The 15,300-nt window shown below is 50.5% G+C and overlaps 1 protein-coding gene across 5 annotated transcripts in view; it reads right to left on the minus strand.

Moving 5' to 3' along the window:
- LTBP2 (latent transforming growth factor beta binding protein 2) overlaps positions 1-14,749 on the minus strand; it is a 73,031-nt gene extending 58,282 nt beyond the window's left edge. For 3 of the 5 annotated variants that reach the window (XM_058835584.1, XM_058835592.1, XM_058835576.1), the window contains exons 1-2: positions 13,958-14,748; positions 6,364-6,434 (exon numbers count right to left, since the gene is read on the minus strand). In XM_058835584.1, the coding sequence (XP_058691567.1) occupies positions 6,364-6,434; positions 13,958-14,412 (526 nt within the window). In that variant the 5' untranslated portion in view covers positions 14,413-14,748. Of the gene's footprint in view, positions 1-6,363; positions 6,435-13,957 lie in introns of all 5 variants that reach the window. The other 2 variants (XM_058835601.1, XM_058835609.1) reach the window with 2 other exon arrangements.
- Between the last annotated feature and the right edge of the window lie 551 nt (positions 14,750-15,300).

Below are 15,300 nucleotides of genomic sequence, written 5' to 3' on the forward strand. Positions count from 1 at the left end.
TTGTCCTTCAGAGAAAGAAGGTGCCAGCTGGTCAAAGGGTAATGAAACCTTGTTGGACAACACAAGGTGGACATTAACCTCCAGCCACATGGAAACCCTGTGAATGGGTTTCAACCCATGAAACCACTGCTTCTGAAGTCCCCTCTCCCACAACTGCCCCAGGGAAGCTGCAGGGGCATCTCACCACCTTTACACAGGGTGTAAAGCTGCAGAGTTTTCATTAACATGTCGCTTTCTGCCTGTGCTCTCCTCTCCTGTGAGATACACATGCCTGCGAGAAACATTGCTCCTGGACAACAAACATACAGACAGCTCCTTCCTCATGTGCTATCCGTACATCATCCTGCTGTCAACAAGTGACAGAAGTCCTTATGCAGACACTTGAATTCCTTTCACAGCAGTATAACCCCCACAACCCTTCCCTCATCCCAAAACTAGCCTGCCATCAGCTTTTCCTAACTAGATCAGGGATATGCTCACTGGAATGCTTCATGTGACATTTATTACCATGTTAACACTCAGGAAGAGAGGGAGATCTCAAGGAAAAGGAGACCCCAAGTCACGTAGGGCTGTGTAGGTTAAAGCCAGAGGTTTTGATGAAATCTCCCAGTAAAATAAATCAGCCAACACTGCAGTCTCTGGAACAGGGACAAGGTCCTAGTCAGGCAGGAATTAAGCGTCTCTGGGAAGTCTGGCACTCCAGAAGTTGATGTAATTTATAATACAAAACTCAGCTGTGATTTAAATAGGCTGCCAGTCCCTACTGTTATCTCCCAATAAATGCCTGTTTTAACAAAGGCCACCAGCCCAGGAAGCCTGCCATTGAAAACAACCACTTCACATGCTGAAATACTGCAGAGCCCCGATGCTGGGACCTGGAACCACAGCAGTTCTCACAACCTCTCCCACCAACAGAGTCACCTTAGACTGTATCCTTCAGCAGGAAAGTGGTGATAAGTGACCAGGCACTCTAAAAGGCCCCTAAGGCAGTTTACATAGAGAACAGGAAGAAGGGAATGGGATTAGTCTTCTGGTCTCTTCAAGCAGGATGAATGGGGAGCTACCCCAGCTGAAATATTTCAGCTCTAGGATTAATCCCCTTCCTAGTTGCCTTTACAGACGCGGGAAGAACTTGAAAGAACTTTAAAATGTGCTGGTTTTCACTCAGTTCAGCTATGCAATATAAGGAGAGCAAATCGGTCAGTGGCAGCACTGCCAGTGACAAGTGTGTGAAATCACTATTCAGGCCCCCCAAACCATAACACTGGCTGAAGAAACAAGATCGTTAAAATACATGTTTTATCTTTTTATTATTATTGTTTTGGTTTTTTTTTTTTTTTAGTTTAATCTTTCTCTTTGCTTTCTGTTTTCTGACATCAGGGGTTACTTTGAGGTGTTGCTCCCCAGCTGGGGGTACTATAAACAGTTTCTGTTAAGATGACAGGCACTCATTTCTTCTCACTGGAGTCTCATGGAATTACCTGTTCCAGGAGCTGGGGATTAGGGGAAACAAAAATAGTCATCTCAAAACTCTTAATAAAAGAATAATACTTGGAACACTGCTGAAGTATCACTAACAGAAAATCTAGTTTTATCAACATCTATCAGTGCCCTCACAGATCAAGTCTAGTCTTCAGTGCATGAGTGTCGTGGTTTTAAACCAGTAACTAAAAAAATTACTTATTTCTTGTTGTGAGATATGGATTAGAACAAGAGCAAAACAGGCATAAAACTTAAAAGGAATAAAGAAAGTTTATTAACAAACTACAATAATAAGAACACCAGAATAAACTTCCAGAAAAAAACCCTTTTTATCACCCACTATCCACCATTTTCTTGTTCACATGACAACAGAGACAAAAACTTTGGAACTTTGGTGGTTAAAACAGTCCCAATTCTTGTTACAGTCTTTTCATCAGTCTTTGTAGAGAAACAGAAGTGTCTTTCTGTTAATCTATGGAGTTTCTCACAAGAAAACGACTTCTGTTATAGTTTTCTATTGCCCTGATGTCAGCTGCCCAGAACTGCTGTTATCAGAGCTCACTCCTCCCATTTCACATCACTCTGAGGTGTGTATGGGCCATGAGTCTAGGGATGGCATTTTAAGGATGAGTTATTCAAAGGCAAAAGTCTTCTTCATCTGTCTCTGTGAGCTTCAGTAGAAAACAGTTGGTTTTTTTTTTTTCCATTGCCTCCCAAGGCTTCAAATCTTCTAGCACTTCACTGTACCACAATTACGCTACTTTTTACTCAAAATCTACACTTTGAACACTCCATTCCTCCCTACATACTCTATCATGAATTAAAGGAGTTCTTTCAGGACTTTATTGTCCATCTCCATAGCTTTAACAGAAAAATATTTAATCTTAATTAAAGCATCTCCTTATTCTCTACCTTTTCTGAAGCTTCTAGTCTTTCCTGTCACTGGTAGTTTATAAAGTCTCTTTTCATGTTGATCACTCTCTTTTTTCTTCTCTGGATAAAAAGATTAATCTGCAAGTCTCATCTGGGTGATAAAAAGGGTTAAAATCTTGCCCAGGCTTTTGTAGATAGTTCTGTGACTTCTGCCGGTGCAGGAGCTGGAGCTGTCTGCAATAGAAGATTCTTCATAGCTGCTCTGGAAAGTGTGGTCGCTGTCTCTGCTTGCCACAGGTCAAGAGCTTTTTCTTTTCTTTACTCGGCAGTCTCTGGTGAATTCAGTCACGGCAAAACCTGCAGCCGAGCCAGGGACCGGCCTGGCCCGGCCAGAGCCCGGGGCAAGCCCCGCAGGCCCCATCTCCTGGCCGGGAGCCGCTGGGCCCAGCCCAGCCCCCGCCCGGGCCGCATGGCCGGACAGAGAACAAGAGGCCAGCCGGAGCTCTGTAACCTTTCACAGCCAGGAAACAAAGAGAACTAAAGTGCCCTGACTGTACATCTTAAGGTAGGGTTCACAAGTTGATCTCCCTTTTCAATGGTTAAAACGGCTGTCAATTCCCAGTAATGACCAATAATTGGTCAGGAGAAAAGACTCCCAACAGTCCCCAGCAACTTCAACTTCTTTAGCTCTCACAACCACCTTAAAGGTAAAGTCACCCCATGACAATGAGGTAAGTGCTCCCAGCAAGGTGACACAGCAGGGATGACTGTGGAATGACTGACCACCCAGCCAGGCCTGTCAGAGGGGAATACCACCAAGTTCAGCCTTGCATTGCTTTCCAGGCACACCTGCAGGGTTCAGCAATGACATGCAAGGTGACATTGGATTACTGAGTCCCTGAAGCTCTGCTCATGCTCTTCGTCTAGGAGAGTGATTTAGATCTTCACTGTAAGCAGCTCCTGTGCAGTTCCATTTAAAATGCAGGGGAACCTGCCCATCAGGTAGGGCCTCCATAGGAAATCTGAGAAGATACTGAAGAACGTGTACCTCAGGGGTTATTTAGTCCACTTTCTCATGGAAAAGTTATGTATGTAAATTCAGTTCTGACTTAGAGCTCTGACTGTGGGAGCACACCCAGAAGAGATGTACAATTTAAGACAAGTGAGATCTGCGCAGAGTGACAAGGAGGTAGATCAACAGCAATGCAGGAATAACAGAGAGAAAACTGAACTTTAGTGAAGAACAGCTAGGGTTCAAAAAATCCCATAGCCACCATTCAGAAGAAAGACAAAATAAGAGGCATGTGAATGTCATTTTGCAGATGTGAAAAAGCCGTAGGGATGCTAATGGGGACTGTCTGATCACGCTGCAAGGACACAGCAGAGCAAGAGACTCAGCCTGGAATCCCTGCACCTTTATTCACCATTTTAACTGCAAGACCATCTGTATAAAATTGGAAAGTGCATTAGTTTATTTAGTCCTTCTTGACACACTAATTAAAAATGTTCCTTTTAAATTTTAAAATAGTCATGTCAGGAAGAAAGCTCATGCTGCATTCTCAGCCCAGCCCAGAGTACTACCTCTGGAAGCAGGAAAGAACCATCATTAACAATGCTGACGAAAGTGGAGGCTGATAAACTAACGTGCGGAGGCTGAGCATGTTGAGCTAATAGGCAGCAGCCAAATCACTGGCAAGTGTACACTGCAGCCACTGCAGCTCCTAAGATGTGGGCAATGCAAGGGGAGCTTCTGGCCAGCTTGTGTATACAGGTTTCTTCTCCACCAAACTAAGAACATAATGGCCATACTGGAGTCTCACTCCAGAACAAAGTTAAACAGGCAGGAGGTAGAACCCTTCAGGCCTACATTCAGATGTGGCTCACCATCCCTAATGGCCCCTCCTGTGAGAAGACCTCAGCATATACAGCCCCTGCATGCAGCCCCATGTGATGACCTGGCAGTGTGTGGGTAGAAATCAAGCCCACTGCAAATAGGCAAGGTCTTCCTCCTAAACTCCCTTAGCTCATTTCCCCTGTCCCAGGAGATGTTGTTGCTCCAGGGAAAGATATTTATCTTTTTATCTTCCCAGTCACAAACTGTCTGAAAATTCCACAAGTCCTTACTGCAACTTTGGTCCTCAAATCTGAAACATACGGAGAGACACTTCCCTAAGGCTGGAGTTGAGTCATATGCAGGGATGTTGAAAGAATAAAGTGCCTACAAAAGCATGGGTGAAGGAAGAAACCACCACCCTTGGAAGGTGAGAGGAAGCGGATTATGGCAACAATTTGACCTATCCTCTCTCCTGTACCCAGGCTCAAATCCTTGAAAACCAAGGATCTGTCCAACACCCAAATGCCAATTCTTCCATGTTTCATCACTCTTAAGAGGTTCTTTCTGGCTGCATTTCTACCCCACTAACTTCCTTGATATGCCACATATGAAAGACCATGGGAACAGACATTAAACAGCATTACAGTGCAGAAACTTAACAGGGATGGGCTGTCCAGCTTGCCTTGGCAGCTTTAAAAACAGCTGAATGTCTCCAGCAGCTTGAACTCCAACAGAAAAGCCCAGGGAGGGAGGTAGCTGGGAATTAAATTATGTTTACACATCACAAATCTCCACCAAAGTCCTGCCTGAGCTTTACCATCCCTGGTCAGGGGGACACTGTCCTTTTAATGAATCCTTGGGAACAAGGGCTCAGCACCTGAGCAATCACTAGGCAGCCTGCATGGCTGCAAGCCCAGATCCACTGCTCCTACCAAAATCCCTAATGAGAGAAAGATGCTGCCATGGCTGGCCCCGATCTGTGTTTACAGACACTGTCTGGCAGCACAGCACGCTCTCTACCGTTTGGCTCCTGTCGGCATGGGGGAGAGGGAGAAGGGAGGTGAGTCAGCCCTTGGCCCCCTGCTCCCAAACAGCGATTGCTAATGCAATTACCCCAGCATGGCCAAAGCGCCGTGAGATCCCGCGGCAAACATCGCTGAGCCTCCTCCCCCTGCTTAACATCTGGGCAGCTGCTGCCACTCAAGTGAAGGCAGATGCTCTTGCCTGTTCTGGGCTGGGGGTTTCACCCAGCCTGTGCTCCCTGCCCTCCCAGCTGCTCCACAGGCAGCCCCACACCTCCCTGGGACCAGGGGCATGGGGCCAGCAGTCCCTGGGAAGGCCACAGGTGAGCTGTGTGCCCTGGTGTTCAGGGATGTTGTTCAGGGACAGGGATCCCAGCAGGGGCTGGTCTGTGGCTGCTATTGAGGATGAAGATGACAGGTCACTTGTCTCTGGCGTGCACTGCACTGGTGCCTACCCAAACCTCTTATCTTCCAGTGCTGTGTCAAGGAGCCCACAATGACTGCAGCCTACAGGGCTGTACCAGGGCTGCCTGGATGAGCAGAACATTCAGTACTTCCTCTGTGGGTAGGCAGGAGGGTCCTGGCCAGGCAGTTTTGCACTGCAGGAGCACCCTGCACCTCCCTGCCATTTTAGGCACCCCATGCTCCATCCCCACCCATCCCAACCCTTGTACCAAATCCACTAATTGCTTTCCTTAATAGAACTCAGATAATTTGAAGCCCTGATTCCCCACTCCGCATCAGCAATGCTCACCCACATGAGCACAGTCTGCCAGTTCCCAACTGCTGGGACTTTCACAGATCTGTCCTTGCTCCAAGCAGGACAAGTGACAGCTCAAGGCTCAAAACTCACAGATAAATGTGCCACTGCAATGCCCTGCCCCAATAAGATCGTGCCATGGATGGACACTAATAACAATAATGAAGTAAAACCATAATTACCCTGCATACTCAGACTTTGCTGGCAGACAGGAAGAGCTGACCTATAGCCTGGCATTCCCACAGCGAGGCTGTGGCACTGCCTCCACAGACCCCATGACTTATCTCCTGCCCTGGCACAGTACATGGGAAGTATGGGGGGTCACAGCAGTATTCAAGCACTTTTTTGGGGTGCATCCTGAGACTTGCACTGGCTGAGACTGTCATACTCACGTTTGATGCAGTGGTTTGTGCCTGGAGCTGTGGTCCATCCTGGGCAACACTGTCTGCCACAGACATTTGGCCTAAGTAGAGAGACAAAGCAGTGTGGTTAGGAGAGGGGGAAGCTGAGGTCTTGCTGCAGCCATCACCTCTGAGTCACCCACAAAATTATTTCCTGCAGCATCTGATATTTCCTTCCAAATGGACCAGCAGCTGAGATCAAAACCAATGGGACAAGGGCTGAGTTGTTTAAGTGCTTGGAAAATAAACCCCCAAGGATTGTGAATGCTGCAGTGTGAGCGATCCCTGAGAGAGGAGCTCCCTTTTGAACTGGCATTATGCTGGATTCCTGGCACAGCACTCAGAGGAACCATTTTCCTCCGGAGAGCAATTGGAGGCCAGTAGCCAAAGATCATTAAAGATCTCACGGTTCTTCATGGTATGGGGTATTGGGGATTTCAACTTTGGTAATAGTATCTTGCCTCTGCAAATGTCCTGAGCTGCTTCAGCCGAAGACAACTCTTCATTCTCCACCTAGCTTCTGCTGCCTGTTGCTGTTCATTGCTCATCCCTGACCTGGGAGGGATGGCACATCAGAAACCACACTCTGGGACACTCCCCATCTTACCCTCCCTTTGCAAGCACCCCAGTCCTGCATTTGTGATCTGTCTCTAGTGCAGTGACCCAGGGGGCTGAGGTCTCTCTGGTGCTATGAAATTTTTGTCTACCTGATGTGCACAGAGCTACATCAATTTCAGGATGCTGAAATCATTTTGATGAGTGTTGAATCCAGGATTTAGCTGCAGCTACTTTTTGCCTGCCCTTACACAAATGACATCCTCCCCACCTTTCCTTTCTTATGTATTTTTAGGTAGGGAGGACTGTCAACATAGAGCTATCATAGACAGTGCTGGGCCTCTAAGAGGTGCTCTGCAATGCCCAAGCAGGCAGCTAATGCTGCTCATTCTGGTCACATCATGTTCAAGTGTCTATAATGAGAAGGAATAACAAGTTCCAAGGTGCTCTCCAAAAGTATTACCCATCATGGAGGGAAGATTTTAGAAATACGTAACTTTTGCATGTCAAGGTAGATGAGAAAGAACAGTTGTCAAAAGACAAAGTTAGAAATAGCCTGAAAGCTCTGGAAATCCTCTGGAAACTAAGTGGGGAGTATGGTTTATTTCTAATGTTGGACAAGACAGTCAGAGCTGCTGACACAATTTACAGGAACCACAGAAACACGCACATTTGTCTTCTGGGTTGACTTTGACATGAGCACAGCAGGGTCAGAGGAAGATCCTCCTCTGAACTGGCATCCTCCTGACTCCTGCATCCACAAGGCATGAGATGAGACTCCAGAAATGCCAGGGCTCAGGCTGTGGAGCTCATGTTTTAGGAGAGCCAGGGAGAGTGGGTGGCAGGTATGCCAAGGACTGTTCTGGTGTTCACAAATGAAGCTGCCTGTAGAGGTACAACCATTGAACTGGAACAGGTCTTTATGTAATTTAGGACCAGAGAGGGACTCTACTCCAAGCAGCAACATAAGCATCTTCACTTAGACTGTCACAGCTCCCATTCTTCCTCTGGCACTGGTGAAACCTCCTAAGTCATATTCAGTCTGTTCATTGAGAAAAGCCCTTGCCCTTCCACAGCTCAAATTATCCAAAAAATCATGTTTCTTGTAGGCAAAATAGATACCTTCTCCAGAGAAGCTGTTTTGGCCTTGAATCATACTGTTAGTTCTTCATGGGGTTAAAGTCTAAATTTTATCTCTGTCTCTCACAGACACTCTGGAGGGAGCACGTTGCTAGCTGCTCTCCATCCCATCACCAGAGGTCATAGCAAGAAAGGTATGAGGCTAAAATAGACAGGGGCCCAAGCCTGAGCAGACAAGACCGCTCCTGAGGTCATGAAAGCCCTGTTGAGTTGGGCACAAATCTCTCACTAACAGAGCTGCTCTGTGTCACTGCCAACCCCAGAGATGAGTTGCCAGCCCCAGGTGAAGGGGTTGGTGTTGATGGCCGCACCAGCCAGGGCAATGCTCCTGCAGGGAGGACAGCCCAGCATGCACAGAGGGGAGCAACCCGGCAGTACCTGGATGGGAATGTTCCTTCATCCATAAAGTCCTGGATGAGAGAATGGGAAGAGGTGGAAGCAGGGAGCACCTCCAAGACTGGAAATGAGCCGTTGGAAGGAACAACATGTGGGTAGTGCTGGAGGGTAGAGAAGAACTATGGCTATTTCCTGATGAAAGCCCAGCGAGAAGGACCTCACAGAGCATGAGGCACAGGTAAGCATGAGTATCAGCTGCAGGAAAATAGCTATGGGAGCTTTGCTGAATGGGACCCATTCCTGAGCATGTCTGGTTCTACCTGAAGTATTTTGTTGTCATTTGTCTGGTTTGAACACCATGTGGTTTGTACTGCCTTGCAAAGAATTCAGAATGAATCTCATGAAGTTTAAGGAGCGTGGCATGTTTACAACATTGTGGGATGGTGCTTGAGGGAGAGTGGTGGCCTCCACATCCATTTGTCCCGCTGCACATGACACCACAAACACTTAAGGCAAAGATGTGGCTCAAGCACAAGCCCCTTTGTAGGGCATGTCCAGCCCTGGGCCTCTCCATCCAGTGCTGCTTCTGGAGAACAAACAAGTGGCAGAGATCCTCCAGGTCTGGTGTCATCACAACAGGGGTGATTCCTGAGGAGCAGACACTGAGCAGCCTCTGATCACCCCTCATCACACAGGGAACAAGGACTTCAAAGCATCAGGCAGAACCGCCTGGCAAGAGGACCTGCTGGGTGCTGCAACACACCAAGCCCCTGGCAGACCTAACAATGATGTAAGCCAGAGCCACGACCATAACTTTGAAGCATTCAGCAGCTGCCTGAGCATAGCATCCAGGTTTTCTCCTGCTTACCCACTCCTTGGAACAGAAAGCACAGCAGCAAGGAAATGGGAGCATGACTCGCACCCTCATCCAGGGCAGCTTGGGCTGCAGAGGGACCAAGGACAAATGGGCATGTGGAGGGGTCAGGAGCTCTCCCAGCTGGAAGAAACTCAAGAGTTAAAGCAGAAGGGAAGACATGTCCTCACATGGGTCTTGCAAGCTGCAGTTCCACTGAACCTCATACTCGGTCATGTTCCATGGGATGCCCTAATCCCAGCCCTAACACTGATGCCAAAACAAGCCTTCAGCAAACGATCAGTCTTTCCTATCTCTGTCTCCTTATCAGTGGAAAAGGTTAATTAATGTATTTGCCTTCCTAAGGGTCACCTAGCATATATCCTGTGAAATGAAACATTGCTGAGAACATTCATAGGCACTGAGACTTGATTGCTTGTAACACTGTGCTGCTGCAGGGCTCGCAGGCCAGTTAGCACCTTCCAAAATAGTCCCCAGCCCAGCTCAGACCAAAGCAGAGAGAGACCGTTTCCAGTAGCCAGTTCCCCATTTCTTGAAGAGAAAGGCATTGAATAGCTCAGACAACTAAATATACAGAAAACTCCAAGGCACAGCTCAATGCATTTCTGGGAAAATACAGACTGGGGCACTGGATCCACATCTCAGCCTCTGCCTCAAGTGCCAGGTATACCCTGAGGTCTCCAAAGAGCACAGTCAACAGCAAGCAACTGCAAACCAAGCTTTTTGTTCATTCTGTGGCTAGTATGCACCATCCGTGCCCAGGTATAATTCTTGGCACGTTGAGCTTGGTGTACAGGAGCTCCCAGGCACTATTCACCAACCTGCTCCTTTTCTGGGATAGACAGCTCCTTGAGACTCCCCACAGAGCTGAAACCAGTGCCATGAAGCCTCCCTGCACCCAGAAGAACCATTCATAGCCCTGACTGGATGCACTTTGACTTGAGCAAAAGAGCTGCCTCAAGCCACTCCTTCATCTCTTTCTTTGCTGCTGCAGCCAGAGGCCACCATCAGGATCGGACTCAGACTGCGCAGAGGTACCCAGGATGAGAACAGCCTGCAAGACCTTGCAGTGTTATCTTAAACAAGAACCAAGCAACCCTAACAGGCACCAGGGGAGGGAAAACAAGAAAACAGTAGTAAGATCATGGCTTTTACAGCGATGATCACATACTGTTTCTGAAGCATGCAGTAGAACTCTTTTTTTTCACCACTTATTTTAATAGCAATCTATGCATCATCTTTCAGCTTCACACAGAACTCTGTGCTGCCAGATATGCTGACTCCATTCAGACCATGTACAGCATCCTCACAGGAGGCCAGAGGGACCATTAGATCATCAGGTCTGCCTTTCTACTGCAGGAAAGTGAACTTCATCCAAATGCATATGAAATATTTGCAGTCAGACCCAGTGAAGAACATTAGCAAAAGGCTGTTGGCATCGATGAGTCACTGAAAATCCTCTGCCAAGTCCACATCAGCATTAACTGCCTCCACTCCTGAGCAATCCTATAAACACATTGCAGCAAGAAACTATATGCCACAAAGCCTGAGTAAAGCAGGATTATACAGCCACAGATGGTGTATACAACAGCAGTTAAAGGTGAACTGGGGTTCAGAATGCCCAAAAAGAAATTGGGAGGGAGAAAGAATGAGTCTGGGACTCTCTGCCTGCTACCTGAGAAGCCTCACATGCTCCTTGAAACTGTCCAAGCAGGTACCACAAGCAGAGGCTTCCTCAGATTACTCTCCCATTACCCACCTTCCTCATCATTGTGACCCACCCTCCCAGACACAGGATGAGGAACAAGGGGGGACACATCCCAAGGGGCACAGATGTAGAGGGAGATGCCCACAGTGTCCTCCCAGTAGGACTGGCCAGCCCAAGTTAGGGATACATCCAGCATACAAGTACAGTCATAGCTTGCATGTGTCAGGGCTACCCTACCCCTCAACACTCAAGAGGAAAATCATTCTAGTCAGGGGAGCTGGAGAACCAGGGATGTTAAGCTGAGCAGAGCAAAGCAGTGATGTTCTCAGGGCTGGATTATTTTCTTCACCCAGTGTCAGGAGTCAGTAATTTTCTGTGATGTTTGCTGGGATATCAAAAGTCACCTCACAGTGAGTTTTCTGGGGGAAATACTGAAACCCAGCAACTACAAGTCTCAAAGTTGGATGCATTCATGAAATTGTTTGTAAAAGTCACACCTGCAAAAAGGTCAGACATGAGCAGGATGGAAGACATATCCAAGGAGTCCCCAGGACCAAACTCAATCTTGGGTATGCAGCTATCAGACAAGGTGAGAAAATCATTATCTAGAAAAACATAGGGTGCAAATAATGGTTTTTTTCAACCACAGAACTCTGCAGGGCCCCTGATGGTACCAGCAGAGAGCTCTGACAGGGGAATCTGGAGAGGCAACACATGCAAGAGTTGAGATTTTTAGCCAAAATAATTGTATAAATAAATAGTACTGGGGTTTAGTGTGCCTGCAAAGTTACCAGAGTAGGGCAAAATGAAGGTTGTCATACCAGAGAGTAGCAGAAGTTCAGAATAGCAGAACAGAAAATATCCCACCTGGCATAAAAATGAAACATCACAAACTGAAGTTTTTTAGGGGCCCTGAGTTTCCTGGATGAAAATGTGTCTGGTGCAGCAAGGGGCGTAAGAAGATGGATGAGGTGGAAGGACAGAGTCTCACAGAATGGCTGGAGGCAGCAGCAGCTAGCTCTCCATGAGAAGCAACACCATGGACAACTATTTCAGCTAGGCTTTCTCTTAAGCTCCAAAGACAGTAGGTTATCAAGAAGCTTCAAAAGTGATGCTTTGGACTCCAGAACAGACGGAAAGCCACTACAAGTACTTTTCAGAACTGAAGTTCTTGGGGATTGGAGAAAGCTCTGTATCCCCAGCCTTGATCTTCCAGTACAGAGCAGAGGCAAAAAGTGCAGCAGAGCCTGCATGAGAAACACAGCACTAGGACACAGCTCTTCCTTCCTTTAAGCTTGGAGGCAATGGCACTCTCAGGTACAGATGATAACAGGTAAACTGTGTGTAAGTGCTGGACCAACCATCCCTGTCTACACTCTGGATTCGGGGATGAAAGCTACTTGGAAAAGGGTTCAGCACTCTTCTGAACACAATGTGAACTTTGAGGCTGCCCGCACGCTCCTGACAGCATCACAGGCCAGCTGTTGTCACCAGAGGCAGCTGCAGTCTGAAAACAAACATGCTACATATCAGATGACTCAAATTCAACCAAACTGCCACATGATCCCAAAGCAACACTGACAGCATTCCAACTGCAGAAAGGGTAAAATCTTTGTGAGCCCAAAAAAGTCCAAATCTGACTGAGCAGGACTGGATCTTCCCAAGACTCCCTCTCTGCCAAGATAATGAGCTGGGTGAGCTCAGAACCCATATGCCTAGCTGTTAGTGATACTTTATGTATCAAACAGAGCAGAAGTAGAGTGATCTTGGTGCTTCTGTGGATCTGTTGAAGGAAAGTACACAGAGTGGCACAAAAACCATTTCTGTCTCAAGATTTTGCAAGGAGATGAGTATGGGAGAGAGAAAACTCAAGGACAGACTTTTTGTGTTCTAGTGAAGCTCCCCACCAGATGTTAGCAGAAGGCATTTCTACCCATGTCAGAGGGCTGTAAACCCAGAGTCTGCATCCAGAATCCCCCTAGCAAGGCTCACATGAGAGCAGACACACACAGCGCCACATGAGCTGGTCAAACTCCTGTGCGATGGTTTTGGTAGCCCTGCCCAAGTGGCAAAGGAGCTAATCTCGAAGGGCATCAGCTAGGGGGATCCCTCGGGGGGTCCACGAGGGAACTGCAGAAGAAGGGGCCCTGGGCTGTAGAGTGTATCAGCCCTGCGCCAGACGTCCCGCTCGCAGGCTCCCCTCACAACCGAGCAGCTGGCCTCGCCATATGATATCCCCTCCACCTCCATAGGGCTGTAGCCAGAGACTGGAGCTGGAAGCAGCCCTGCCAGGCAAGTCATAGGAAGCGTCCTTCGGCTGAGCCAACTCAAGCCATGGGAAGCTGCGGCGTGGAGTGCTTACAAGGGGCCCATTATGGGAGGAAGGAGCCAAGAGGCCAGATACCTGCAGCAAGAGCGGCAGCAGACAGACGCCGTCCCGCAGAGCCAAGCGAGCCCCTCCAGCTTCACCACCTAAATCATACCACATCCCCCTCGGGAGTCCCGCACCCTGCATGCCTCCCAGGGCAGCTCCAGAGGGCAGCTGGGACACAGTGCCCGCTGCAGGGCAGATGTCTGCCAGCCGAGGCCCCGATCTGCCAGAAGGGCACTGCATCCGAGCACGCCCGAACTACGTAGCCCACGGCTGGCAGACGGACACGGCCCCACGCACACTCGGGTTCCAGGCCACGCCTGCGTGCACACCGACACACGCGCATCCAGGAGGGCCTGGGAGCGGCCGCAGGTGCGGGACAGAGGCGCCGCACGACAGCGAGGACCGAGCGGGTTCCCACACCGCCCACGGGGGAGCACTGCCCCGCATCCCGCGGGGGACGCGGCAGCGCCGGGAAAAGGGGATGCAGTACGGGGCTCGGGATGGGACCCGGCCCCTCCGTCCGGGCTTCCCCAGCGCCGGGATCACCGGGGTTCACGCTACGCATCCCCGGCAGGACCCGCCCGACCGCAGCACTTACCCCGCCATCCTCCCTCTGCCGCTTGGCTCCTTCGCCCGGGGCACCACTCGTGCTTTCAGCCCGCTGCTCTGCCGCTGGCGGGAGGAGTCCTGCCTGTTCCTCTGTCCCGCACCGGGACCGAGCCCGGCATCGCCCGCTTGGCCCCGGGGCGTGGGCAGCCCGCGGTCGGGACGCTGCCTCCGGCCGTCGGCACCGCTCGGGCTCCCCGCGGCGGCCGCGGAGCCGCGATCCACGTGGAGGGCTGCGGGGAGGGGCCGTGACGGCGGAGGGGACCGGGACGCTGGAGACGGGCCGTTCGCCGTGCCCACCGCCCCCAGGGCAGCCCCCCGGCTCCGTAGCCGCGCCGCAGCCCCGGCTCCCGGCTCCAGCCTAGCCGCCGAGTCCGGCCGACAGCGGGAGAAGCCCAGGAGGACGGCGAAGGTGAGCGGGAGGAGGCTGGCGGCAGCGCCCCGCATGGTGTCAGCCGGTGGCGAGGGGAGACGGGCGGTGCGGAGCGCTCAGCGCCCGGCTGGCATCCCCCGCGGGACAGCGGGGACCGCCGGCTCTCCGCCCCCCGCTCACCGCCCCATCCCGTTCCGGGACTCCGACGGGACCTGCCGCCCACCGGGGCCGGGGGCGCAGAGAGCAGCGCTGAGGCAGGGGAAAGGGCTGCCGGGTGGCCCCCGCAGGAGGAGGAAGAGGAGAAGGGCGGCCGGCCCCGCTCTCCGGGCTGCCAGCGAGATCCCGCGCTCCGCAGGCAGCTCCAAGCACCTTCGCGCCTGCCTCTGGCACTAGCAGCGCCTGGAGGGGATGGAGGGTTTTATTTTTGGAAACCTCCCCCTTTGTGTCTTTTTGATGCTGACATCCCCCCTCTCCAGAGGACACGGCTCGGCCCCCCTTCTTAGGAGAGGAGACATTCCAGCAACACCCACTTTGGCAAAGGGAAACAAACTACAACAGAGGAGCCTTAACCCCTGCCTGGCCAGGGAGACCCGGCCGCCGCCGGTCCGGCAGCCGGAGTGCAGCCCCCGCAGCCCGCCCCGACGCCCGGCCCGCAGCCACCCGCCGGGCCCCGACGCAGCTGGGAATGCTCAAGAAAGGGACCCCGGCTTTGGGAGCACGGAGCAGAAGACACGGATGCCAGAAGAATACACCGCTGCCCCTCAGCATCTGGGGACTTCTGGAGCAGCATCAGCACCGCTAGCCCTCTCGCTGCTCTGGATTGCATCTACCAGGAGAAAGGCACGGCAATGAGAAGAGTCTTGTTGGCTATCCCACACTGGCTCCAGAGCTCTTATATCTTCTCGGCTCCATTCAGGGCTTTATAATCTTCCTTGTATAAGTTCAGACTAGAAAAGGACCCC

Source organism: Poecile atricapillus, chromosome 1 (assembly GCF_030490865.1).
Source record: "Poecile atricapillus isolate bPoeAtr1 chromosome 1, bPoeAtr1.hap1, whole genome shotgun sequence".
Lineage (NCBI taxonomy): Eukaryota > Metazoa > Chordata > Aves > Passeriformes > Paridae > Poecile > Poecile atricapillus.